At 42.4% G+C, this 27,674-nt stretch overlaps 2 protein-coding genes and 1 long non-coding RNA gene across 8 annotated transcripts; 1 reads left to right on the forward strand and 2 right to left on the reverse strand.

Annotated features, from left to right (window-relative positions):
• Window positions 1–2,771: 2,771 nt before the first annotated feature.
• LOC112268752 lies at window positions 2,772–3,670 on the reverse strand. Its single transcript, XR_002960185.1, has 2 exons — window positions 3,388–3,670; window positions 2,772–3,176 (listed from the first exon to the last, which is right to left on the reverse strand). It is a non-coding gene; the product is annotated as an uncharacterized LOC112268752 (long non-coding RNA).
• A 2,580-nt stretch (window positions 3,671–6,250) lies between these two features.
• Window positions 6,251–16,584, forward strand: LOC100842472 (putative disease resistance RPP13-like protein 3). Of its 6 annotated transcripts, none has more exons than XM_024455233.1 (6): window positions 6,435–6,753; window positions 7,868–8,806; window positions 9,360–11,492; window positions 13,323–13,434; window positions 16,056–16,304; window positions 16,408–16,584. In XM_024455233.1, exons 2-6 carry the CDS (start codon window positions 7,908–7,910, stop codon window positions 16,417–16,419), a joined length of 3,405 nt encoding a protein of 1,134 aa, XP_024311001.1. In that variant the 5' UTR covers window positions 6,435–6,753; window positions 7,868–7,907; the 3' UTR covers window positions 16,420–16,584. The 6 variants fall into 6 exon arrangements, with proteins under 6 accessions (XP_024310998.1, XP_024310999.1, XP_024311001.1 ...); XM_024455229.1 differs by lacking the exons at window positions 16,056–16,304; window positions 16,408–16,584 and adding exons at window positions 7,764–7,780; window positions 13,593–14,999 and having other exon boundaries at window positions 6,439–7,465; window positions 7,866–8,806; XM_024455230.1 differs by lacking the exons at window positions 6,435–6,753; window positions 16,056–16,304; window positions 16,408–16,584 and adding exons at window positions 6,251–6,381; window positions 13,593–14,999.
• A 7,274-nt stretch (window positions 16,585–23,858) lies between these two features.
• LOC104584433 (transcription factor JAMYB) lies at window positions 23,859–25,666 on the reverse strand. Its single transcript, XM_010239092.3, has 2 exons — window positions 25,298–25,666; window positions 23,859–24,905 (listed from the first exon to the last, which is right to left on the reverse strand). Exons 1-2 carry the CDS (start codon window positions 25,567–25,569, stop codon window positions 24,230–24,232), a joined length of 948 nt encoding a protein of 315 aa, XP_010237394.3. The 5' UTR covers window positions 25,570–25,666; the 3' UTR covers window positions 23,859–24,229.
• Window positions 25,667–27,674: the final 2,008 nt, after the last annotated feature.

The following is a 27,674-nucleotide window of genomic DNA, read 5'->3' on the forward strand; positions in this document are numbered from 1 at the left end:
AAAACAAGTTGCTAATCTTCTATATCTAAGTAGGAGAAACCCATTACTCGATTTCTCTCAACATGGAAGCATGCCACATCATCACACCATTAATTTGTTCACACCTATTTTGTGAAAAACTCATATTTTTTGCACATGCATGCATGCTACTTTTCATCCAGCTATTTTCACCAAGTGAAGAATCTATAATCTATCGTACAATTCTATTACACATTTTCACTGGATACTCTTTTATTGCTATTTTCACTCATGCATGTTCTCAACAACGTGGGCTCACGTATGTTAACTAAAAATTTCCGTAACAACATGCGGGACATCATCTAGTTTGCTTATTATACGGACCAATTGTAGACACCGCCCTGGCCATTACGGCAAAACGGGGGGCTAACTACTACCTTGTATGCAACCGAAACAAGTTACTTTGCTTATTATATGGACCCATTGTAGGTGCCTACTTGTCTCGTAAGACGATTTTATGTCTCGTAAGACGATTTTACGCGCGCAATCAGCTGCATGCGTATTTGCATGATCCACTTGTTGTAAGTAGGGATGGAGCGAGAAAATCAGCATGAGGGGCCGTAAAAGATACTCCCTATGATCAATAATAAATTTTTCGGATTTACTACAAATTTAGTACAAAATTTACTAAATCTGAGACATTCCGTATGGATCGAAGGAAATATATAGTCTTGATATCTAATATATATAGATAGCATAGCAATAGAGTCAATTCTAAATAATAAAAATATAACTGCAATTGAAGAACCAAATTATATTTTCTAATCTGAACACAGTTTGGGAGTTTGTTTGTTCTAATCGATTTTCTAATCTGAGCACAATCGATCGAGTGGATTAGGAACGTGGTCAATAGCCAATTGGGCTTTTCTCTCTGCTGGCCCGTCAGGCACACATATGCGTCCCAGATGGGCTTAGTGGGGGGGGGGATTACAGGCCCAATTACCTTTTTAATCCAAAGACTAATCTTTTTTGCGTAACGAGGAGGAGATCGTTAGGGGGTAAGCTGATTTTATGGCAGCGGGTTTGTGTCTTGCGCGCATTATATATCTTGTAGTTGCTTTGCTTATTGTACCTGGACCCATCGCAAAAAAAATTATCCGGCCAATTGCTTGAGTTGACTTTACAAAATACGAAGTCTTCGGTACACCTTGGTTTTGTTGCTAATTAAATCACCACATATTTTCACGTGTAATGAGAAAAATATATTTTATGGCTTAAAGACACAAATGATGTCAAACCTAGGTGTTGGCTTTTATTAATTATGGCCGGTCAGTCATGACATCTACATCCAAAACTCGCAAATTATTTTGGTCAGTCAAGTTGCCATCAGAGTACCGCACCTCTCGACCTCACCTAGTTACAGAAACCAACCAACCCAAATTTTCCTTCGTTTTCATCGGCCGTTTTCCCGGCCGCTTTTTCTAATCACTTGAGCTTATAACAAGACTTGCAAGGTCTATATATATACATTAACCATGTCAACGCTTGCCATTTTTCTAATCACTAGAGGTTATAACAAAACTTGCCATTTGGCCACGGGAGCAGCGAATAAGCATATACGGAGTATATTTTGACACGGCGCCGGGAAGCACCCGGGCATGACGTTGCAACAAGCGGGGTCACACTGATCGATCATGCTCCAAGTCTTACCCCAGGAAAACATACTCCGCATGCAACTTTGCATGTACAGCAGCAATTTAAATATATATTTCAGCTGTTTTTAAACAAATTATTAATATCACGATAATTCAAAGTGTCATTAAAAAGATACAGTAAACTGATCGATCGTCGGTGTGAAGAATTAGTTGGACGAGCTAAAAAGTTTCTTAATGAGATGCTGATCATTGGCAACATGGACTTGGAGCAGGACTCAGAGCAGTACTAGTGCTAGTTAGTAATTTTCCGGGATGCATAAAAAAGCCATGAATCTAAACAAGATAACAGATACAATTAATGATGTATATATGAGTACAGAGAGAAACAAAATTGGAAGCTCTAAATGTGGCATGTGACAGGTTCTTCTGGTGCGTTAAGAGCCTCTAGAAGATAATTTTTGTAACAGCTACTTCCTCCGTTTCATAATTCTTGTCTCCAATTCGTCCAAATATGAATGTATCTATTTTTAAAAAGTGTCTAGATACATGTAATATTTCGACAAGAATTATGAAACGAAGGGAGTACTTTGGTAAAGAATATGAACCATGTATGTGGACCAGTCAAAGAAACTGATTAGATTGTTCTCAGTGATGTTGTATACCGAGATGACCAAGACCGTAAAGCGTCTAGATTATTGTAATATTTCGTCAACAATTTAGAATCGGAGAGAGTACCTAGGTCAGATCCAGTGGCGCCGACTTAACATCGTCCTCTCCAGAACCACCAACAAATTAAGGCAAGACAAGATTCCTCCCCGGGACAATACAGACATGTAAGATATAGCCATAGCAATACAAAAGGTGGAATTACTGACAGGACAACCGCAAGGCTTTCACCACCAAGTTTCTCAGCGTCCCTATTGTGATCAACACCACAATCAAAGCAACGGAGTAACCGAAGTATCGAAGCCTGAGAACACAAGGAAAGTTATAGCACAACCCAGAAATAGCCCAAGTTTCCATCACTCTTTGGCTTTCCTACTAGAATTCAGAATTCTATTTGTGGTACGACGATCTTAATTATCTCCCATATTCCAAAACCATAGAAACATAAAAATCCTCTGAGAATAAATTAAGTAAAGAACATGCATACACAGATAATATAATAATTAATCATGTTCCAGAAAAATTGCTAAGGCCAGAAATAATACACAAACATATTAGACTGTTCATAACTCATACCACAGTGGACACAGTGTCTATGGCCTTATTACAAGCAGGAAGAGGAATTCAAATAAGCTTGTGAGCGTGCACACTCACACACACACACACACATGTACGACATACATATATAGTTGAGACCAACAGATGGATCGACTAGAGGTCGTGCCATACGGTCAACAATTTATTGGAGATAAACATTAACATAACTTGGCCATATATAGGTTGAAGCAAAGCGACATATGCACATGGATGGCATCCTTTGCTGGTAGCAATGCGAGTTGTTTTAGGCTTGTCCTTCTTCCATAGCAACCACTTCCATTTCTTCCATCTTAGCAGCCACTGTCAAATTAAAATATGTAAATACCATTAGCGCCTGAGTTGCAAGTAATATGCTACAAGTTGTGAGGTGAGATGTGAAGTAAACAAAGCACATTAGTGATAATGCATGGAAGGACATGTACACATATGTATTAGTCCAAGATATGATACAAATCTTGTATGTACATATATAAAAGGCATTGAATTAATAGAGTGAGTTTCGTGAATTTACCGGAATCTGCCAGAAAACAGGGGAAACAACAAGTGTTCTTGCAGACTTTATCGGAGCCACCTGCGGTAATACAAGCAAAACAACATGCTTTTGCCCGGGCGGCCCAGCAGCAGCCGCACTGTGCCGCGGAGGCCGAGCTGACGGTGAGGCTCAAGATGAGCATGCACATGATCACCATCGAAGTGGTAGTCCTCTTTCCCTCCATTTTCCTCCTGCTGTTGCTGCTACTTGCCTAGCTAGCTTGGTTACCTAGCCAACTTTTTTGTTTTGTGTTGAGAGGTGCTTCTTGAATGGATGTTGCTAGCAGCAATTTATAGGCAGCTGCGTTAGGTTACTTATGATATGAAAAACCATTGATAGCTAGGATACAATATGGCCGGCTATTCTAGGATATACTTTAACAAGGTTTATCTCTTTCATGGTATTGGATATCAGATGATAAGTACGGCGTACGTACAACTTTATCCCAAGTCTTCATATTTCAATCCACACATTTAAAACTTGCACGTACCATGCACCCCCAATTATTACCATTTTTTTGTTCGGATCCCTTTTTCTAATTTATTTGTTTGTGAATATAGCAATGTCTTTTTAACCAACAATCTACTTTTATTATGATATTGAAAATAACAATGTGTCGATCATTTTAGACAACATTGCTCAAAATTTGGTAGAAGGACAATGCACTTAATTAACACGGCCGGCTATGTGAAGCAGCAGTGTAGTACTCCCTCCGTCCAACAAAAAATGTCTCAAGTTTGTCAAAATTTGGATGTATCTAGACATGACTTAGTGTATAGATACATTCAAATTTGATCAAATTTTAGACATCCTTTGTTGGACGGAGGGAGTAGTAGTAATCCTGTGAACTACCGGTGTGAATGTCCACAATTTAATGAGTCCAATACGGCTATCAACTACAAGTAGCATGAATCTTTGAGAGTAAAATACACTCGCGGTCACTGAATTTGTCTTCGATTCTCAATTTAATCACTGTAGTTTGGAAATCGAATGTTATAGTCCATGAACTTGAGGAAATATCTCACATACGGTCACTGATACCGTATTTTGTACGTATGGGTCTATGCTCAGTTTGGATTTTTTGCATTTTGCCCCTGAAAACTGCAAAAATGCGCCCCAGTACTCTGAAAAAATGCAAAAAATGTGCTTCTCGGTCATCGTGGATTATTTTTCAGGGGACAAAATGCAAAAGGCCGAGCTGAGCTGGCACAGGCCACGAACTCATGCGTACAAAATACGGTATCGGTGACCATATGTGTGATATTTCGTCAAGTTTACGGACCATAACTTTCGATTTTCAAATTATAGTGATTAAATTGAGAATCAAAACCAAGTTCAGTGACTGTGATTGCATTTTACTCAATCTTTGATGGCCAAAATAGTTGATGAAACTTAGTTACGCCGCCTATCTATTTAGTAGTGTTTGGACGGACGATAATAAGTTGGACGTTTTGTTTTGTGGATATTGTAAGGTTAGCGTTTGAGTCGAGCACTTTTATCCAGACGTACTTAACTAATAAGTCAAAGCAACTTGTTTAGGTCTGCCATTCGCTACTGCCATGAGCGCATCACGGCAAACCGGGGCTAACTACCTTGTATGCAACCTAAAAAAGTTGCTAATTTTCTTACTATATGGACCCATTGTAGATGCCGCCCCTGAGCATTCTTCTACGGCAAACCGGGGCTAACTACCTTGTATGCAACCGAAACAAGCTGCTTTAATTTGCTGCACCCATTGTAGATGCATACTTGTCTCGTGTGTTTGCATGATCCACTTGTTGTAAGCTGATTTTATGGCAGCGGGTTTGTGTCTTTCGCGCATTATGTATCTTGTAGGCAACCAAAACAAGTTGCTTTTGCTTATTGTATATGGACCCATTGCAAGAAAAATTATCCGGCGCCAATTGCTTGAGTTGACTTTACAAAATATACGTACGAAGACTTACATATAGCATACAAAGTCTTTGGTACTCCTGGGTTTAGTGTGGTTGCTATGTCATTTCTGGTGTACGTACCATGGTTTGCTCGTCAGCTCCCCAATGCCGACCTGTCGTTCTTAATTTTGCAGAACACAAGTTGTGTTTTGCATGATACCAAGTCTTTATACCCCTGCCCATTTTGATATTGCGTTTTGTCATTTTCTGCCCCACTAGCTAATAACTACTATTCTTGACTCAAATTTATCCAAATATGAATGTATCTATTCTTAAAAAGCATCTAAATACATGTAATATTTCGACAACAATTTAGGAACGGAGGGAGTAACTAATTACAAGTTTACAATCTGTTCGATCTGTTGTCCAATTGACATTTCGGATCCTAAACCAACGAGCAAAACTAGATATTAGTACTCCCTTCGTTCAACAAAAGATGTCTCAAGTTTGTTAAAATTTGAATGTATCTAGACATGACTTAGTATATAGATGCATACAAATTTAATCAAAGTTCACTTATCTTTGTTGGACGGAGGAAGTAGTCAACTTGTTAACCTAAGTCTTGGTGTCCCAATATTTTTGCACGACAAATCGACCTAGAATAAAACAAGTTAATTAAGGATCCGTACTGGCTCACCACTTGTTTACATCCTGATCCTGTGCTGGTAATTCCCTCGGCACCAGGTTCACACGAGCAACTATAGCCTGGAAACAGTACAAAGATACGATTTTTGTGATGGAATGTTGTCCTAAGTTGTAGTTGCACAGCACAACTATATTGCCTCGGCCCGGCGGCTAAACGGGCTCGGCACAGCCCAGGCCTTCTAGGCCCGTTTATAAGTGGGCCGCGCCGTGGCGGCCCTTTACGGCGAATCCCAGGCCTGTCCAGTTCCTCCCACGTCCTGAATCTTTCTCGTCTCCTCTCAAAAAAAAAAAAATCTTTCTCGTCCTTCGGAATGAATGCATCCCGCCGCCGGCGCTCGTTGAAGCAGTTCGCCGGCAGCCAAACACGCGGCCGGGCTACCTGCAGGAGTGCAGGGTAAAATCCGCTTTGGTTGCCTTACTTAGAGCTCCCTGGTTCATACGGTATCCCCAAACGCCCCACAACCCCAATCTGCTAATTCATCCTCAATTTGCAGCCACACACAAAATCGAGACTTCAGTTCCGCATTTCCCCCGTAGCAAACGCCAATCCAGATTGTTTATCGAAAATCCCTCTCTCGACGCGTCGTCTCCCCTCTCTTATCTCTTCTTTAGCTCTCTCTCCCTCCCTTATCCTCTCACCCTTCGTTTTTTCTCCGCTGAGAGAGTGAGAGAGAGCGCGGCTGTAGCTTCTTTCCACGCGCCGAGAGCCTTCGCCGCTTCTCCTCGCGGCCGGCCAGGATTCTCCCTGCCCACGGCCGATTTCGTTGTAAGTTTGTTTCGGAATTTCTTTTAGGTCTGTAAAGTTTTTCAAAAGATTAAAGGTTGGGAAAATTAGAAGTTCTTTTCAAAAATAGTGAGAGTTAAAAATAATTAAAAGCTGTTTTTCAAAAGACCTGAAGTTGAACAACTGAAAGTTCTTTTTAAGATTGAAGGTAAGAAAAAAAATCAAAATTAAAAGATGGGAAAGATAGTTGGTCGGAGTTTGTCCCGAAGAAGAAACGGTGCGGGGCTTGGTGTGCTTCCCACAGCAGCCCCGGAATGTCGGAATCAACGTAAAGTAGGCCAGCCCTCCCATAATTTATACTTTATAGAGCTTTGATTGGGTGCACCCCCTCATTAAAGAAGGTAAACGATCTAATTCCTAAGCAAAATCGAAAGATCGCCTAGACGTAACAGTAAGTCCTCCCGGTCTCAAGGGCTTCAGCTAGCCTGCTGCGCTAACTTCTTTGCCTCAAGGCCCCGAACATCATGCACAGCAGCTGGTCGAATTTCTCTCCTCGTTGCCCAAGTCCTCGAACTAGGTTTATCGTCGACAATGACGATGTCTGGCAGGAGACGGCTCAAGGACTCATCGACGGATCACATGAAGTCATCTACTTGTGCTATCACCAAGCGAATCCAAGTTTTACTTTACTTAAGAGTTGTCGAGGGGGAGGAGGACTCCAGATTCCCATGTCATCGGCTGTTCGGCTGCTATGTGCATTGCCGTACAGAGGAAATCATCATCAGTACTGAGATGATGACAATCAATTGCAGGAGTACAACTAATTTGATAGATCTTAAATAAAAAGGGGTAGAAAAGATTTACCTTTTTCTAATAGAACTGTTTTGCTTTAAGATTTGTAATCTTTGGAGAGGGGATGTACAGTAGCAAAGCTCTTGTTTTTATTACATTATGGTTTAAGGTATAAGAGAAACTTTAACCTCCCCTTTTGCCACCAATTTTATGAGCACTCAAGGGTTGATATGTAAGTATTTCATTTTAGGTAGTGTATATTTCTAACTCGAATGATACTTTTTATTTATTTCTGGGCGCTGGTTCTTAGAAATACCAAATTGGTTTACTTTATCAGCTCTTACTAATAAGATGCATCGTGCAGGAGGTAACCTGTCCTATGTGTTTTGGCTTCAGCGAGATCCATGGAGGCTCCGGTCTGTGATCTGGTGGACGTCATGTACAAACTTCCGGCAAAGCTCGATGGGCTATTGCGTCATGGACACATGCTGCCAAAGGGGGCACAGGATGAGATACCTCTCATCAAGCAAGATCTAGTGGTGATGATGGCCGTTCTCCATGATTACAGCAACTCAGGAGCTGACAACTGTGCTATGATGATCAAGTGCTTGATGAAGGAGGCACGCGAACTGTCATACGATATTGAGGACTGCATTGATCAGTACGAGCATGTTGTTGATTCTACCAGCAGATCATTCTACAGAATTCCTCGTCGTCTTATTACTCGTTGTCTTATTACTCGTCGTAAGAGTAAGACAAGTCGACTTCCGAAGAAGCTGCAGCAGCGCCTATGGATGGCCAATAAGATCAGAGAATTCAGCATGCGCTCGCAGGAGGCACTTCAAAGATACAGCTTGTTTAACTCTGATGGCATCAGCACTGCTTCACCTGGTAGCAGCAGCACTGATTCTCAGAAAAATATCAGCACTGCTTCTACTAGATATGATTTGTCTTTTGGCTCTTGGCATCCCACGCTATATGGTGAGAGTACGGTCCACCCTGTTGGTATTGATGCTCCTATGGGCAAGCTCAAAGCGTGGCTGACTACGGATGGAGAGCAAAATCGCAAGGTGATATCCATTGCTGGATCTGGGGGGATTGGTAAGACCACACTTGCCAACAAGTTGTACCATACAATTGGAGGGCAGTTTGAATGCCGGGCATTTCTCCGGACGTCCCAAAAACCATATATCAAGAAGCTTCTTGTCAGCATGCTCTCACAAGTACGGCCACACCAGCCCCTACACACTTGGAAGGTGCATAACCTAATTGCCGATATCAGGACACATCTCCAAGATAAGAGGTCTTTATTTTTACTGGCACCGCTGATTACATATGTTAAGTAGGAAATGAAGAGTTCTGCTATTACTATATGTTTTATGCTTTGCAGATCTAATGAGCTGTAGTTGTGGACTTTTTATCTGCTCAAATAAGTTCAGCTGCTTTTCCTTTTTTTTTCTTGATTGGCAGAAAGAATCTGCAGAATTTTTTTGTGTGAAGACAGGGAATGTTTTCAGATCTTTTGACCAGGTCCTTAATGTGATGCCATCATATAACATGGTATTGCATCATCTTGGTTCATGAATATGGTTTACAGTTGACATAGATTGTGGTATTTTAGGGTGATGATGATTGTCAGCAGTTTGTTCTTAGTTCTGTGAAGTGTGAAGTTACATCTTGATTTTCCTAGTACTTCTATGTTCCAAAAAATAGCGAATGTTTTTTTTTTCTTAGGCGGTTCTGCAGAATCACTTTATTCTTTCTATTTTTTCGTTAAAATCAAACCGACCTACAATTTATAAAGTGATATTTGCTATTGCTATTAGGCTGACAGTTGCGCAACCATATTTCATCAGGTACTTGATCATAATTGATGACGTATGGTCTACGTCGACTTGGGATATTGTTATCCGTGCTTTACCAGAGAGTAATCATTGCAGCAGAATAATAATAACGACTGAAATAGAGGATGTGGCTCTGAAATGCTGTGCTTATGATCCTAAGTATGTTTTTATGATGAAACCACTTAGCAACGATGATTCACGCATACTATTTTTCAATACAGCTTTTGGCTGTCAACATGAATGTTCTCCAGATCTCCTTGAAGTTTCAAACAATATTATAAGAAAGTGTGGTGGTTTCCCTCTTGCACTTGTTACTATTGCCAGTGTTTTAGCAAGCCGAATGGACAACCTAGGGCAGTGGGATTATGTAAATAATTCCTTGGGTTATGGTTTGAGGACAAATCCTACTTTGGATGGGATGAAACAAGTGCTCAACCTTAGTTACGACAATCTTCCTCAGCATTTGAAGGCATGCCTGCTGTATCTCAGTGTGTATCAAGAAGACTGGATCATTTGGAAGGATGATTTGGTAAAGCAGTGGATAGCTGAAGGTTTTATTTGTGCAACAGAAGATAAATACAAGGAAGAGATCGCAAGGAGATATTTTGATGAGCTTATCAGTAGTAGAATGATCCAACCTGGGCATATAAATTATAATGATGAGGTTTTGTCCTGCACAGTGCACCACATGGTGCTTAATCTCATCACCCACAATTCCATAGAAGATAATTTCATCATTGCAATAGATCATTCTCAGACAACTGCAAGACTCGCAGACAAGGTTCGTCGACTGTCTCTTCACTTTGGTGATGCGGAAGATGCAACACCACCAACAAGTATGAGGCTATCACAAATTCGAACACTTGCCTTTTTTGGGGTCTTCAAGTCTATGCCTTCCATCATGGAGTTTCAGCTTCTTCGAGTTCTAGTTCTACAATTATGGGGTGATGAGGAGAACATGAGTTTGGATCTTACTAGAATCTCGGATCTTTTTCGGCTGAGATACTTTCAGGTCACATCTAATGTCACCTTAGAGTTAAGAACCCAAATGCAAGGTCTGCAGTATTTGGAGACACTCAAAATGGATGCAAGATTGAGTGTAGTTCCATCAGACTTTTGTTTGCCGGGCTTGCTGCACCTCAACATTCCTGCCGGGACAAAACTGCCTGAAGGGATTTTCCGCATGACATCGCTGCGCACTCTAGGATATGTTGATCTCAACATTAACTCAATAGAGAATGTGCACAGCCTTGGCGAGTTGACCAATCTCCAGGATCTTCATCTCACATATATGGCTGTCCCATCTGGTTATCTGGTGGGCAACATGGAATTTCTGGGGTCGATTCTCGGGAAACTGAGCAACCTGAAGTCCCTAACTCTGGTATCTGCAGGCTCCTCTCATTTGTGTACTACAAATGCACCTTATAATCCTGCGGGCATGATCTTTTCTGGTGATGGATTGAGCAGCATGCCCTGTCCCCCTGCACTTCTTCATAGGCTTGAATTGCCACACATTTGCATCTTCTCCAGCCTCCCCAGATGGATCAGAGGACTTGCCAACCTGCGCATCTTAAAGATTGCGGTTAGGGAACTATCAAAGAATGATGTTGATGTTCTCAAAAAATTGCCTGTACTCACAGTTCTCTCACTCTATGTTGCGACAGTCCCTTCAGAAAGGATTGCCTTTGACAGAACAGGGTTCCTTCTTCTCAGGTACTTCGAGTTCAGGTGTACTATGCCTTGGCTGAAATTTGAGGCGAATGCAATGCCTAACCTCTGGAAGCTTAAGCTAGGTTTCAGTGCTCATGGGAATGTGTGCTATGGTGCTATGCCAGTTGGCATCGAGTACTTATCAGTACTTAAAGAGGTCTCTGCCAAAATCTGGTGTGTTGGACCTGAGGAGTCCAACATAATCACTGCAGAATCAGTGTTGAGAGACACACTTAGCATGCATCCGGGACATCTTCGAGTCCAAGTACAACATGTAGATAAGATATTTGATGATGAAGATGATAAGAGCAGTGTGACAAAAGAGGATCACAGGGCACTCAAACAATGTGACATGCTGGTGGATGATAGAAATGAACAATTTGATGTTCTTCAGAAGAACATGGGGGAAGATACGAACAAGCAAGCTGACGGCTGGTATGGATCTTTCCCTCTAACTGCAAGAACAAAACTTTTCCTTATTTTGTGCTTGCTCTTTTGAGTTCAATAGAAGTAGATGGTTGCTCTGATAAAAAATTGTGGTATGAGAACTAGAGCACGGCCAGCTTCACTGTAGTGCACTTATCATTACTCATATAAAGATCTCAATTGGTGGTGACAATCCGTCACATTGACCACGCCACCAATTGATTTGGCAAAAACCATTGAGAGGAGAATATATATGGATTATTTGATCCGAGACAATAAATGATAGTATAACATTCTTTAAACATTTAGTGTAGTTTTGTGGTCTGTAGCAACACATTGGTATTGTGCAGGTTATAACAAACTAGATGAATTATCCATGCTAGTGAACCACTAGATTTGACAATACAATTGCCTATAATGATCGTTGATTCTCATTTTTTTGTCTGATTTGTCTACACCTTCACAACCAGTTTGCATTTTTTTGAGAAAACGCGAAAGCTTTGCATCTCGTTGTATTGAAAAGATGGAACGGTATTTTCAGAACTAGAGAGGCCGGGTGCCAACACAATCAACGACACGATTAGTGCACATCCCTGCTCTAGCCCAGAGCTTCGTTTCCTCCCTAAGCCTATTGAGGCAACCAGCTTGCTTGAAAATAAACATGGAAGAATCTTCACATTTTGTTTCGATTCTACTGAGATAGTTTATAGTTCTTTCATTTCCCTTCCATGTACTGCTATGCAAAAGCCCTCACATGGTGGGGCCTTTAATGTCACCAACTATTTACAGTATCAGATTTATCATATAGATGCAGATAAACTTAGGTTATAATGATTTTGTAACGTGATAATTAAGAATTGATGGTTATGGTTTAGAGATAGATGCATAGGAACTATAGAGAAATATGGTATATAATCATAGGAATAAATATGCAGTTCCTTTCTATCAGGAGATAAGACTCGGCTGAATTTACATCTGCCATACTTGCATCGTGTGATGCTGTTAGTTTGATCTTTGATTTGCATTCAGGGCCAACTGTAGGGTATAGGATAAATTTTCGAAAATTACAATATGAATTGGTTTTAGTTGGGCCTTATTGCTAATATTCATTATTATGCTGTCAGACAGTATTATTTGGTTGAAAGGCTTGAAAAGAATTTAGATATTGCTAATATTCATTATTATGTTTTAAATCACTTAACTTGTTAAGATGCATTATTGTCTTCTAAATCTTCTAAATGCTCCATTTATATATAATGATCATGGATTAATCTGAAAGAGGGTCCAAAACAAGGTCAGATGTTTTCTTTTTTTTCTTAAAATCTTATTTTGAATCCAGTACTTATGGTTTGCCTTCGTAGTTTGAATGACCGGATGTCTTCTTTGCTGGGAGAACTTTTAGCATTTACCTATCTTTCTTTCCTACAAGCGTTAGAACAAGTATCATTGACTTTTATTATGTACTCCGTATATCACCAACTAACTGACTGAGCTTGATCTCATAAATAACAATTTGTGGTGCTTCAAAACAACAAAAAATCAAAGTTATTGGACCTATTTTTATTTTTTATCTATGTCTGCCCTGTAATGTGCCTGTGACCCTGTGTGGATTGAGCTGTGGAAGTTTCAATGTGCCTGTGTGGCCTACTTAACCTATGTGTTGCATTGCGTGGCCTACACATTTTTCGGCTTCCATCTCTTTAAGGATTGCATGGATCAATATACTATTAATTTGACGGTTCAAAGTCCTGAAGTGAATGCACATATAGACATTTAATTATTTACGGTGCTCCTCACTTTGATCTGTTTATGATCGATTGGCTAATAAGAACCATACAGGGGACTTTGGAGCGTTGGCAAGGGCACGAGTTCAACGAGCTTCGTTGAGAATTTGGCAGAAGGTGAAGCACCCTGGTCCATTGCATTCCCTTTGGAGTCTCCGTCCACTCGGGTAAGCACACACTCAAACAACATGAACCTGTGCAGCTCAAACTTATTTTTTTGTGTTGAGTTCGGTGCGCAGCATGTCTGAGTAAGTTGACATTCTCATGAGTCATGACGGATGTGTGGTTTAGTTTGGTGCTAACGTGTGCGCACACACGTTTTCAGTTCGACCTGAGGCCAGGGGAGTCTATGGCAACCATCCAGCGACCCCTCATCCTGCCACACTCGGAGAGGCGGCGGACGGATGATGGCTACAACTGGCGCAAGTATGGGCAGACACAGGTGAAGGGGAGTGAGAACCCGAGAAGCTACTACAAATGTGCCTTCCCCAGCTGTCCCGCCAAGAAGAAGGTGGAGAGGTCGCTCGACAATCAGATAATTGAGATCCTCTACAAGGGTAGACACAATCACCCCAAGCCCCACAACACGGACAGTGAAAATTTTGGGGACGCCAACAGTGGTATCTCAGGCACAACCTTTGAGGAACCTGGGAGTTTGGACGATCACCCTACTACATGGACTGGAATCCGCAGCGAGGTGTTGGATGACCGCGAGGCCGCGAGACAGATGCTAATGTGTGCGCACACACATTTTCAGTTCAACCAGAGGCCGGAGGAGTCTATGGCAGCCATCCAGTCACCGCTAGCACTCATCCCGCAACACTCAGAGAGGCGGTCGGCAGATGATGGCTACAACTGGCGCAAGTATGGGCAGACGCAGGTGAAGGGGAGTGAGAACCTGAGAAGCTACTACAAATGCACATTCCCCAACTGCTCCACGAAGAAGAAGGTGGAGAGGTCGCTTGCCAATCACATAATTGAGATCCTCTACAAGGGTAGACACAATCACCCCAAGCCCCACAGCACGGGCAGATACTCTGGCAAGATGCTGCACAGCAGCCATGAAGATTTTGGGGACGCCAACAGTGGTATCACAGGCACAACCTTTGAGGAACCTGGGAGTTCGGACGATGAGTCTCCATGGACTGGAATCCTCAGCGAGGTGTTGCCTGTTGGATGACCGCGAGGCCGCGAGCCAGATGCTAATTAACAGGACATCAAGTGAAAGAATATGACATGGGAGATAGCACGCCGACCATTGTGCGATCATCTTCCATGCATGTGATCATCTCCATCCTCAGATGTGGATGGTCTTAGGGCTTGTAGCAATTCTTCTTCTTTAATCGATGATACGCCTTGCTTAGGCGTATTCTAGAAAAAAGAAATCCTCAGATGTGTTAAGAGCCTCTTGAAGTTGTCAAACCAAAGATCAGCCTCGCGAAGTTATGCGACGTACACGATCAGGCAGAGGCAGCCAGCCAGACCCAGATACCGACCCAGACCCAGAGACCGTCTGTATATATGTAGCTTTGCATGCATGAAGGAACAACATCTACTATGTCATGTTAGGATAGAGAAGGCTTCCATTTAATCTCTGACTATTTCTGTTTTCAGTATAGATGTCCATGAAAGAACTCCTTCCTAGTTTCTTAGGTGAAACATGGTCTCAGCACCTGGAATGGCTCCTTTACCATCTGATATGATTTTATCGTGCTTAATTGCGTGAACATCATGTCCTTTTGGCCTTTCTCTCATTCAACGTACACTTGGGTTCTTCGGTGACCACAAGTTGTCTCGTAGCTTTCACGAGAATCTCACCAGACTTCCTCTGTTTCTTGGTAAATTTCATCATAATTAGCCATCCCAAACAGGTGTAAGAGCTCAACATCTTTTATGCTATGACCTGGAGTCCTGGAGTAGAACATTGGACTTTGAACAATAACGGAAAAGAGATGTTTGGCATCCCATCCAACAGTAAGTAATTAAGACGTGATGAAATTTCTGGTTGTAGGTGCGTTCATGATGCCTCTCAATCCTATCCGTGTTTTAGTGACACTAGCGTTGTCTTTTGTTGTTCGACCACCGATCTTCTTCTTCTTCAGTTTTTTCTACATTTGATTTTTGTAACCGAGCATCTATATATTCCATTGGTGGTGAAGAAGATGAGTTAGTTTGCTGCCCTTATTATAGAGGGGCCCAATGCATGATACTCCCAATAAATAAAAGATTTGCCATTTATTTGTTTTCCCAGCTTCCAAACTTTTTTTCCCTAAAAAAAACTCACACTTGTGTCTGTGGGATCAATCCTTCTTCTAGAACTTCCTTGAACTTCTTCCGTCCGCAAATAAATGACTTAAATTTGTCTAAATCAGCATGTATGTATATACAAAACACTTGTAAATACGTACGAATCTAGACCAATCCGAGTCCGGACGGAGGCATGTTTGGAGGAAAAAAACAAAATTTGAAAAGGACTTTGCACCTGGGCGAAAAAGCCCAAGCCCCATGTGCCTCGCCGACGTCTGCAGCAGTGGACGCCTGGACGGAGACCAGAAACGCACCGGCAGAGGCCCAGACAAAGACGTACTCTGCGCGCAAGTCCTCTCGTCGACCCCCATCATTCGCGCACGTGCGCTATACGCCTTTCGGTTGTTCCGATCCTTAGTTCTTGTTGTCCATAATCTTATTGATGTCCAATTTTCAAGATGATTGAGATCTTTACTTGTGCATGTCTAGATAGAGATGAGCTTGTCTATATATCCCACGTTAATTATTTTGCTATTAGCAGGATGAAATTTGGGCAAGCAATTCGTTGATTTGTATGGCTTCGACCTTGCCGGTGCGGCGACTTAACTCAATGGCTCATTCCCAGGAATTCATTCACCCAGGACAATGCGGACCGTGCGGACATTCGGCCTTTACTATAGACGGGCCCAACGATGCTCCCAATAAATGGAAGATTTGCAATTTATTTGTGTTCTTAGCCTACACGTTCTACCCACAATTAAGCTCAGCTGGCCAATTACCTCTTGTTCAGGTGCTTCTTTGTATATGGATCTTAGTTTTTTTAGCATTGTAATTTTTCCTCTTTTGTTGTCATTTCTTGTACATATGCTAATTTTGGTCTCATACTCTGCTAGGCGCCGGTCTAGAGCTGCCAGCAAGAACCTCATCGATCGCCCCAACTGTCGACGGCAACCGCCTGGGTCACTTTCTCAAAAGTAAAATTCACCGAACTGTATTTCCACAAAATGTTTAGTCCGTAACATTCTATTGTTTATGTGCCAATGTAAATATATGTACAACTAAAAAATCAACAATGTGTCTAAACTAAAGTTATGCCCAATTGATGTCCGAAAGTCCAGGTACTAATTAACCAACTAAAAAGACATGCATACATACAGACATAGATACATACATACATACATACTTAAATCCGATTTTCAGTGATAGTCCAGAATATGAGTCTCTTTGTGAACACATAACTATCATGTCATGTGTCTCCATAACTTGCCTAAAACTTTTTGAAAGATGGAAGGGTGCGGAGTCCTCAAATATTTGTGCTCTTGCTATCACTGTTTTATCAAAACGGACAAACACAACAACGAGTCTCATCCTGGACTTATCTAGTGTCCACATGTGCGGTCCCGTCGAGCAGGAACACATCCCACTATACAATCCATGGCAGTACATGGAATGCAGTGACATGCAGATACAATCAAGCAAATGCAAGCGGTACATGAATGTGAATCGCTACCAAGGAAACGGAAGGCTCGGGACATCAAAAGACATCTAGTGCAAAGCTTGTCTCCGTTTGCTCGGAGTAGAACCACACTTGCATGGCGGACTCTTCGTGTTGTAGGTGCATTCTTGATACCTCTCAATCCTATCCGTGTTTTCGTGATTGACACTGATACGCCTCGAGGGTGTCCCGATCTTTCGATGAGATACCTAATTATCGATTTGGTAGGAGGTGACGTTGACGATCCGACTACAACCTAGGAGGCAGCGCCTTAGCAATCGATACACCAACTCCAGAGGGTTATTGATCACGCGGGGGCACGATCAACCTGACCACGAAGGTATTTGTTCCTGCAAGCAATCGAAGAACAAGCAAGAACAAGATAAATAGCGGATGCAATCTAAAATTGCGAATATACTATATCAAACCAATGTCTCAACGAGACGATAAGTTGGGGTTCCGAAAGCGGTAAAACAGGCGGTCTAACCGACACACGCGATTACACGAAGTAGTAGCGATGGCTAACTTTTAACTAAACAAAACCCAAGGCTCCATAGGGGGGCTCATGGGGTATAAATAGGAGGAGGGAGAGATATTTTCGTCCACCTTGAGTAAGGAGGCCGAAATCCAACTCTATCTCTAACTTTCCTAACAAACTACAACTCTTTAGGAAACAGAAAAACAGATCCGTCAGCTTGTTTTGTCCGTCACGGTCAGCACGAGTCCAATTTCTTGATGGGGCCAGATCCGTTGGAAAGGTCTTGTAATTACCTTTCCAACAAGTACTTGTTTGCTTGATTTGGACTCCGGATGCGGCCTGGGTGATTAAAACAAATTCGGGTCTCCTGACAGCTCGGACCCGAATCGGATTCAACTTTAATTCGTGATATCTTTCTCTAGCAAGCTCCGAATCATGTGCCGTTTGATTTGTTGGAAAGTAGACTCGATAGGCTTCACTTTGAATCTCCCTTTGCAGGCTATCACACTTCATCTTCACTTTGGATTTGTAAAGTTCATTAAGATGCCTACATAATAAGATTACACAAGATAGTAGCTCCGCCTCTTTGCAAGTAACATATTGAAAACATTTTGTAATTGAATTCACCTGATTATAATTGTTATTAGATACACCAACAATTAGGGTTCTAATGGTTGTATCCATGGTTAGCATGTCCATATCATCCTCCCTTTCTTGAAAGGAAAGCCGTCCTCGGCGTCGTTTGTGCTGAAAAGAGACTGAGAAAATAGACAAAGTGTGTGCATGGTATATGTATATGTCATCAATTTTAACTCCACTCCCATGCTGCACATTCGATGTTTCACATAAATAAAACTCATAATAGTTCAAAAGATTAATAGTCATATTCCAACGGCAAGTATCACATTTTAATTTGTAATTCTCATCATTAAACCATCCTAATGAAGGTGAACAATAATTTAAAATTACCAAATGGCGAGTTACAATATGCGTCAATGTGCAATCATGCCACAAGTTATTTGTCATACAACTATCACCAATATTAGAGGTCATATCAAAATGATTGAGCATATGCCAAATATTGTTGTCTCTCAAATCAAGAAAGTTATCACAAGCAATGCAAATCTGATGCACCCAAAATTTATTGTTGACATCATGTTCTCCAATTAATTGAATAGTGTATCCATGGGCATTAGCAAAAGATTTTGAAATTGTTAACTCAGAAACTTTATCCATTGCATGTGACAAATATATAGGTGCATCAAGTTTAATAAAACACAAAGAATTATTAGGTGGATCGTTCTCAATCACTCCATGTGTAATTAACTCGACACAACCTAAACCAAATTTATCTACATCACATGCTTCTCCCAAAACATTAGCTATTTCCTCACAATATTCATTCTCATCAATATCAAAATTAATATGTGCACTCAAATCATTAGAAGAATTAATTTCAGCAGTAGGTGCACTCAAATCAGCATGTAAATCAACAATTTCACATGGTGCAGAAAATTCAACATGTATCTCATTTATTTCGTCACATGTCATATTTAGTTCAGGAACACAATCATCTTTATCTTTACCTTGTGGGCTCGACTCATTTGTAGTAGACCCTCGCTGTAATTTCCTCTCAACTTTACGAGCAAGATTAAGCAAACACAAAAGAGAGTCGTATTTTTCATATTCAATCATGTAAGAAATATCAAAGTTAAGCCCACAATAAAACCTATCCATTTTTCTTTGTTCGGTTTCATCTAAACCAGATCGCAAGGTTATAATTTGGAACTCATTGTAGTAATCATCAACAGTTTTATCATCTTGTGCCAAACGTCGTAATTTTGAACGCAAGTTAAAAGCATAACTAAAAGGGACATATTTTTCTCTCATGATTTTCTTCATATCAACCCAAGTGTGGGGAATTTTCTTTTCTCTAACTATCTCATTCCACCAAGATAAAGCAGCAAAAGTAAATTTACTACTAGCAATTTGGACCTTACGACTATCTAGTACATGGAAGCATGTGAATTGTTCAGTTAAAGCTAGCTCCCAATCTATATACGTTTCAGCATCATTTTCCCCCTCAAAGAAAGGTACACACAATTTATATGTATTAGAAGGATTGTTTTGTACCGTTGCCGTGGCATTATCAACAAGAGACGTGGAGGATGGCCGTGGTGAAAAGCACTCATCGCGGTCACGGGATAGCATCGGTCTAGTTGCCATGCTTCGTGTAAGTCCTGTCATGGTTAGTAGAAAACAAGAAACAAAACACAGTAATATGTTCCTATCAACTACTAGGATGTGGCTACAAGTCGCTCAACTCTCAAGCTAAAAATCAAGTTCTTACAAGTTCTTACCATGCAAAACAGGAAGGTGATGGCCAGCGGCGTAACCAACACCTCCGGAGATTAAATGTATCGATGCCTCGGTAACAAACCAACCTAGGTGTAGAATCTGTGGAGCTTGGAGGCTTTTGTGAGTAGCAAGGAATAGCAAATAATCAAATCAGCAATGCAAAGTTGAAAATATGCTCAATAATGCTAGTCCTAGCTGCTGGAGTCGATAAGAACGAATTACAGAAATAATCTAAGCCTAGATACTGAAGAAGATAAGATAGAAAGATCAAAAGATGGCACAACAAGTAAATCCCTGGGATTTTTTTTCTTCATTTTTCTTTTTGTGGCCTTCTGTTTGGCTTCTTATTCTTTTCTTCTTCTTTTTTTTTCTTTTTTTTTAACCCCAGAAACTCACGCAAAAGAAGGACCGGAAAACTGTACGTCGGTCTGTCGAAGAACAGCAAAGGCTGTAGTAAGAAAAATTCAGAAAAATATGGAAAAATATGGGTTAGAAGCGTATCGACACAAGCTTTCTAGCAAGGGCAAGATCACTCAAAACGGATGTCGGACGGTGGAGAAAACTGAGAAACACCGGGCTGCAGCGACGCCGGAAAACGGATGCAGAAACTTGGAAGCTTCAAAAGTCCACCTTACAAACCGAATTTGAGGGTCAAAGTGCAGGGCAGAGCCCTGGATATTTCCTGATGCGCCTCGTCGTGAGCTTTCCAAAAAGTCCAAAAACGTCCAAATCCGAGTTGGTACGCAAAAGATACGCCCGTTTTACTGAACACGGGTCAAACCCACCCGAAACTAAAATTCTACTCGGACTCGGATCCGAAACTGACTCGAACTCTTTTCTTTTTTTTTCGTTTTTTTTTCTTTCTTTCCTTTTTTTTTTCTTTCCTTTCTTTTTTTTTGACAACTTTCCGAACAACTTGATCTCTAAACAAAATTCGATCTATTATGAAAACTTTCCAAAAGCACTGTTGAATGGATTCGGACTCGAACTTGCGGCTGAAAACTATAAGTTCCCGACTCAATGTAGAACTCGATGTAGGACACGGCGTAGGACTCGACGAGGGACTCGGTGTAGGACTCGAAGAGGGACTCGGTGTAGGACTCGAAGAGGGACTCGGTGGAAGATATGGTGGCGGCGGAAGATTATGGCGGTGGTGTGGCAGGAAGTTTGGCGGCGGAAGATTGATGAAGGAAACCTGCGTCACACGAAGAACAAGAAAACCAAAAGCAAGTTCGATCTAGTAGAAAAAATCTGAAAAACGATCCAATCTAATCCAGCAACTCGACACGATTAATGCAGCAAAGATTCAACAATGCAAATACTAAAGTGAAAATTGCAAGGCTCAGATTGGTTCTAGGACAAGGTAACTAATTCTATTTTTTGTTTGGCTTTTTCTGGACGATAGGTAAAAACAGATCTAAACTAGGGATAAACTGGAAAAATCTCACCGAGCAACCTTAAGCTCTGATACCACGTGATACGCCTCGAGGGTGTCCCGATCTTTCGATGAGATACCTAATTATCGATTTGGTAGGAGGTGACGTTGACGATCCGACTACAACCTAGGAGGCAGCGCCTTAGCAATCGATACACCAACTCCAGAGGGTTATTGATCACGCGGGGGCACGATCAACCTGACCACGAAGGTCTTTGTTCCTGCAAGCAATCGAAGAACAAGCAAGAACAAGATAAATAGCGGATGCAATCTAAAATTGCGAATATACTATATCAAACCAATGTCTCAACGAGACGATAAGTTGGGGTTCCGAAAGCGGTAAAACAGGCGGTCTAACCGACACACGCGATTACACGAAGTAGTAGCGATGGCTAACTTTTAACTAAACAAAACCCAAGGCTCCATAGGGGGGCTCATGGGGTATAAATAGGAGGAGGGAGAGATATTTTCGTCCACCTTGAGTAAGGAGGCCGAAATCCAACTCTATCTCTAACTTTCCTAACAAACTACAACTCTTTAGGAAACAGAAAAACAGATCCGTCAGCTTGTTTTGTCCGTCACGGTCAGCACGAGTCCAATTTCTTGATGGGGCCAGATCCGTTGGAAAGGTCTTGTAATTACCTTTCCAACAAGTACTTGTTTGCTTGATTTGGACTCCGGATGCGGCCTGGGTGATTAAAACAAATTCGGGTCTCCTGACAGCTCGGACCCGAATCGGATTCAACTTTAATTCGTGATATCTTTCTCTAGCAAGCTCCGAATCATGTGCCGTTTGATTTGTTGGAAAGTAGACTCGATAGGCTTCACTTTGAATCTCCCTTTGCAGGCTATCACACTTCATCTTCACTTTGGATTTGTAAAGTTCATTAAGATGCCTACATAATAAGATTACACAAGATAGTAGCTCCGCCTCTTTGCAAGTAACATATTGAAAACATTTTGTAATTGAATTCACCTGATTATAATTGTTATTAGATACACCAACAATTAGGGTTCTAATGGTTGTATCCATGGTTAGCATGTCCATATCAGACACTAGCGTCGTCTTTTGTTGCTCGAGCATCGATCTTTTTCTTCTTCTTTAGTTCTCCCTACATTTGATTTTTATAACGGGGACGAGGAAGATGAGTGTTAGTTTGTTGCCCTTTATTATAAGAGAGGCCCAATGATACTCCCAACAAATAAAAGATTTGCCGTTTATTTGCTATCTCAGCCAAGGTACGTACTCATCTAGTCTTGTGGCCAAGTAGTAGCTGTCTCACACTTGCCTTTGTGTGGATCAATAATTATTCTTCTAGAACTTTGTTGTACACATGTGTTGGAAGAAAAAAAAATGAAAAGGAGAAAAGAAAATAACAGGTTGGCCCAAATTATAACTTGGTCGGCCTTACTTGGGCTGCACTAATTTATGGGCCGTTCGTAGCTAGACTCACTTGGCCAAACTTGGGCCGAATCCACTGCCGTGGCGATTGGACCATCCATGGACCCAGCAGGAAGCCTCTGCGTGGAAGGGTCATGTTCATGCCCAAGGCCCATGTGCCTCGCCGACGTCCAGATGTTTAGGGATGCACCGGCGTGAACGGATCAGGCAGGCCAGAGCGACCCAGACCAGACGGCGGAGACGAGCGGAGCTTCGGAAACCGTGCAGCACGTAGTACGTATAACGTGGGCAGTGGGAGCTCTGACCGTTGACGTGCGTCCTGAGTCCTGACGTGGACGCCGGGGGCGGGGGCATGCAAGGTCGCGGATGACGTGTCACGCTCCAGGCCGGCCACTCCTCCAGTCAGCGATCTCTCTGACTCTCTATCTCCTGAGTCTCTCTCTCTCCTGACGTGGCACATCTTCGATCGGCCTTCTGTCCATCTTGGCATAGTACGAACCTTAAATTTCGGAAGAAATACAATCAATTAATCAATTGCTAGCTACAGAGCGGAAAAGATTTAGCTTCTAGTACGTGGCTATTTATTAGCCGGCGCGCAAAACTCACCCCTAAAGCAAGCTTTATTCCTTTCCACATGCATTTGCTGATGATGGTGATGGATCCACAAAGCTCTAGCTAGCTACTCTCTCCGTTTCGTAATTTTTGTGAAAATACTACATGTATCTAGACGTATTTTAGAAATACATACATCAATTTTTGAACAAATTTGAGACACGAATTTTGGATTGGAGGGAGTACATAGTTAGTGCAACCCAAGGCTTTATTCTGATTATGTTGCGGCATTTTGTTTTGTTTTTTCTCCTAGAGTACGCACACATGCATAGAAGGTATTCAGCTGTGTCATTGCAGGTACTTGCATGCACAAGTGTTGAAAAAATATGCTCAAGTAGAGATGGACATAATTGATCGAACAGCCTACAGGCCGGCTAGGCTCTATCAACAAATAACTATCTAGTGCACTACTAGCTAGCACAAGTCATGCATGCCGTGTCATGTCAAATTATACTTGATATAGGATATTTAAAAAAAATAGTTCAAAAGCTAGGATAAGGATGAATACATGCCTAGCTAGCTAGATTACCAATCTTGGCACCAGCTTAAAACGATCATCCAAGATATCCATATCAACAATATATTGTCATCTTTCTTCTTTCGGCCTTATAGTATTACAGAGCCATACAAGGCAAAACAACCCTTAATGGGGAAAAAAGACACCGAAAAAAGAACAAGATACAATAAGAACAAACATCAAGTGTGTCTCGTCTTACACTTACAGTCATGCATGCAGTACGCATGCCTAGCAGTGTATATATCACTAGCTAGTAAAGTTAGCACTAAATTAAGAACATAAACTAATTGGTTGATTAATCAACTTTGCCATCCATATCGCATCCTCTCTTTCCTTTTCTCTGTATGACTTTGGTCACACAAGTATGAAATGAAATTGTTCCGCAATTAATAATAATAACCGGAGAGGAATTATAAGCTCATTGCATCTTCCAGATGTCCTCCAGGCTCCAGAGGCTGTTCTCCTCCCCCGCCGCCGCCGAGCCTGAGACGCCGCAGCCACCGTCGGCGACCATGTCGGAGAAGCCCTGCACCCAGCCGCTGATCTCCTGGTCGACATCAATGAACTGCTCCGGCTGGATCTGCATGTGCGCAGCCCAGAACTCGTGGTCGTCCACTTCCTGCATCATCCAGCTGCTCTCGCCTCCGCCGCCGCCGCCATGGAGCAGCAGCTGCTGCTGCTCCTGGCTGAGCTCCGACGACGAGCCAGTCGACGAGGTCGACCTGCAGCAGCTGGTAGTGACCGCGCTCCCGGCTCCGGGGGAGATGCCGCCCGTAGTGTTCTGACGATGATCGAGACAGGACATGCCGGCGCCGGCGCCGGGGACGACGGAGGGAGATAAGCCGCCGCCGCCGCTGGAGGTGGCGGTGGTGCTGTTGTTGTTGTTGCTGTGGAGGCACGAGCTGGCGGCGATGTCGGCGGCGGCGGCGCGCTCGGCGAGGCGCGGCATCCAGAGGTACCTCATGGCGTCGTTGAAGGCCTTGCTGCCGGCGTCGCAGTTGAGCTGCTTGGCGTGCTTCTGCACCCGCGTCCGCCAGTAGTTCTTGATCTCGTTGTCCGTCCGCCCCGGCAGCTGCGCCGCGATCTTCGACCACCTGCACTCAATCCAAATTCCCCATCATCAACACGACCACTAGCAAAGAAGACGATCGACGAAGAAGACAAAGACGAAGCCGTGTGGGCGCTTCCAAACTAGCAGTCGTACGTACGTACAAACAACAATGACGTGGCACCGGGGTGGGTGCCAGGTCGACCGCGACTTTGACGTGTACGTCACGCCAACGTCCACGTCACCAATCAATTAAACTACTTAGCTCCTCCTCTAGGCGGCGGCCGGGGACGACGTGGACGCGTCCACACGGGTCTCCTCCGAACCCCGGCCGCCACGTCACCACCCCAACCCACGTGTCGCCGGCCATTTGCCAGCGCCAGCAAGGAACGACTCTAAAGCGGTGCTTAATTAGCGACGGGCAAAGCGATTAATTACCGGTTGCCCCAGCGGGAGTGGAGGTCGAGGATCCGGAGCTGCTCGTGGGCGGAGAAGTCGCCGCGCTTGACGTCGGGCCGGAGGTAGTTGAGCCACCGGAGCCGGCAGCTCTTCCCCGTCCGCCGCAGCCCCGCCGCACGCGCCGCCGCGTTCCACCGCCCTTCCCCGTGCTCCGCCACGTGGTTCATCAGCGTCAGGTCCTCCTCCACCGTCCACGGCCCACGCCTCAACACCTCCCCCTCCTCCTGATGATCCGCCATTGATGACGTCATCTGTATGATCCAAGGTAGAAGAAGAAGAAGCAGTGGAGAGATGTAGAGAGGATTCTTCTTCCGGGGGAGGGAGAGGAAGGAGATGGGAGGGGAATTTATAGGGGGTGGTGTTAATGTTGAAGAAGGCAAAAGGGAAGAGAAGGAAAGTGATTAAGAGTAGACTGTGATGTGATGTGACTAGCAAATGGGAGTACTCTAGCTAGCTAGGAAGGAAGGATGACGGAGAGGGGTCATTGGGTCACACTCAACATACATGTACACATCTCTCTATGTTGTACACCAGGATCTTCTGTGTGATACACAACCTTGCAATACATCTGTTTGCCTGTGAGTGTGTGACACGTGTCTCGCGGACTCGCCGTGCGCGTCTTCAGTCTTCTCCGACTCTGGCCATATACCGCTAGCGCCGATGTGATCGGGTTTCGATCAACTTTCATCGACCCATCTCCTATCTTTCTGTTTCGAGCGAAATCTAAATCTAGCCTCGTATGTCGAAAAATCATAATCGTGATTTTTATGGAAATTAATCATCGTGGATTTTGAATGGGAGAAACATCCATCCTTGATCGGAATTTTTTTTTCAAACATGTGTAATCAATTAATTGGATATTCGTCGAATTTAATTTATTTACTTTTTTGTGATGATTTAATTTATAATTTACTATATTCTACGCACGTGCTAGCTATATGTTTATCTTGAATATATATATGTCTCCTATTAATTGATGAGATTAATTAGAATGTTATTGCACCTTTCTATATGTTAAAAGGTGGATTTATAGTTAGCTAAATTAAAAGATAACAACAGTTGTAGACACATCTACCCAAGATCAAAATGAACTAATGAATGTTTATAAATACCAAACAGCCAAGTAATTTAATTAAGTTCCTTATGTGCACACGTTTCTTCAATTTTGCACTATTACAGCAACGTGTCATGTTCCGCACGAGCTGATTTAATCAAGATTTAGCACCACATGTACCCTTGCAGGTTTAATTCCAGAAGGGATTAGTTCCCTGGTCTTGGATGCATGTGACCTGTGTACAAGCCATTTTCGAAAAAAATTCATTGGCACCGACCTGTACAACCCAAAGATCAGCGGTGGCACTATCAAACCCCAGCCCATGCATGTGAGCCATCAAAGTACAACTAATTAATTTCAGGACATATTCTTTTATTTTCCCAAACAAAAATGAGTTTCAATTTTAAAGAGCTTATATACTCTGCTTTTATTCAAAAGTTATCTTGTCCACTGTGTGGGTGCTATATATTCAAAGGTTCAAATTATTTCGAATACAAATTGATACAGTGCCAATATCTCGCCAAAATATTTGTGGGAGATATGTATAAGTTAATGTAGTTGACCATGTATCTAGTGTCAATAGCATGTGAGCAATTGATTTAAAACAAATATATGTTCATCCTATGTGGAAAAAAGCTTGACCAGGAATTCCTATGTGGAAAAACATTTGACTAGACGGATAGAAAAGACCCAAGATTAACTCCTGGACACCATGATGTCCTCTCCAACGATCCAGATCGACTTAGATTGATCCGAATATAGGGGGAAACGGTCACAATCGATTCAGGAACCAGTGAGTTCCAGATCCGATGGCTCCGACGACCTTCCCTCGGAATGATTCAATATGAAAAAAAAACATCTTATCCAATGTTACATCCCCCCTAGATATCCCATTGATGTGCCCATCCATGTTTCATGTATCAAAACATCACAATCAGTAGTGATGGCAATGCCTTCACCCATTAGCTAGAAAACACACCCATGTGAACAATGTGAGATAGAGTTAGCAGTGGCCGCACATCACTTGCATAATATTCTTCCTTCTTGTGGTTCAATTCCCATAGAAAAGATCTGTGGCTACGAAGCTAAGCTACTGGTATACTCCAAAGGTGTTTAGCCTCCATCTTTTGTGGAGGCAAAGTGATAAAGAGGGCTTTTGCCCAAACAGACAAAGTGATAATGGACAACACACCACGATGGAACAAAAGCTAGGATTGAGAGGTGCCACATATGAATGTTTAGCTACCAATGACACGCCACTTGCTATGGCTAGCATGCTGCTGAGCTTCAGATCAACTGCTA

Source organism: Brachypodium distachyon, chromosome 4, assembly GCF_000005505.3.
Source record: "Brachypodium distachyon strain Bd21 chromosome 4, Brachypodium_distachyon_v3.0, whole genome shotgun sequence".
Taxonomy (NCBI): domain Eukaryota; kingdom Viridiplantae; phylum Streptophyta; class Magnoliopsida; order Poales; family Poaceae; genus Brachypodium; species Brachypodium distachyon.

Excerpts from the sequence above, each read along its gene's own strand:
- LOC104584433 (XM_010239092.3), bottom strand. The coding sequence starts at position 25,569 with ATGACGTCATCAATGGCGGATCATCAGGAGGAGGGGGAGGTGTTGAGG. Across the intron at positions 24,906-25,297 it reads CACTCCCGCTGGGGCAACCG|GTGGTCGAAGATCGCGGCGC; the intron begins GTAATTAATCGC and ends GATTGAGTGCAG.
- LOC100842472 (XM_024455230.1), top strand. The coding sequence starts at position 7,908 with ATGGAGGCTCCGGTCTGTGATCTGGTGGACGTCATGTACAAACTTCCG. Across the intron at positions 11,493-13,322 it reads AACAAGCAAGCTGACGGCTG|GGGACTTTGGAGCGTTGGCA; the intron begins GTATGGATCTTT and ends AGAACCATACAG. Across the intron at positions 13,435-13,592 it reads TGGAGTCTCCGTCCACTCGG|TTCGACCTGAGGCCAGGGGA; the intron begins GTAAGCACACAC and ends ACACGTTTTCAG.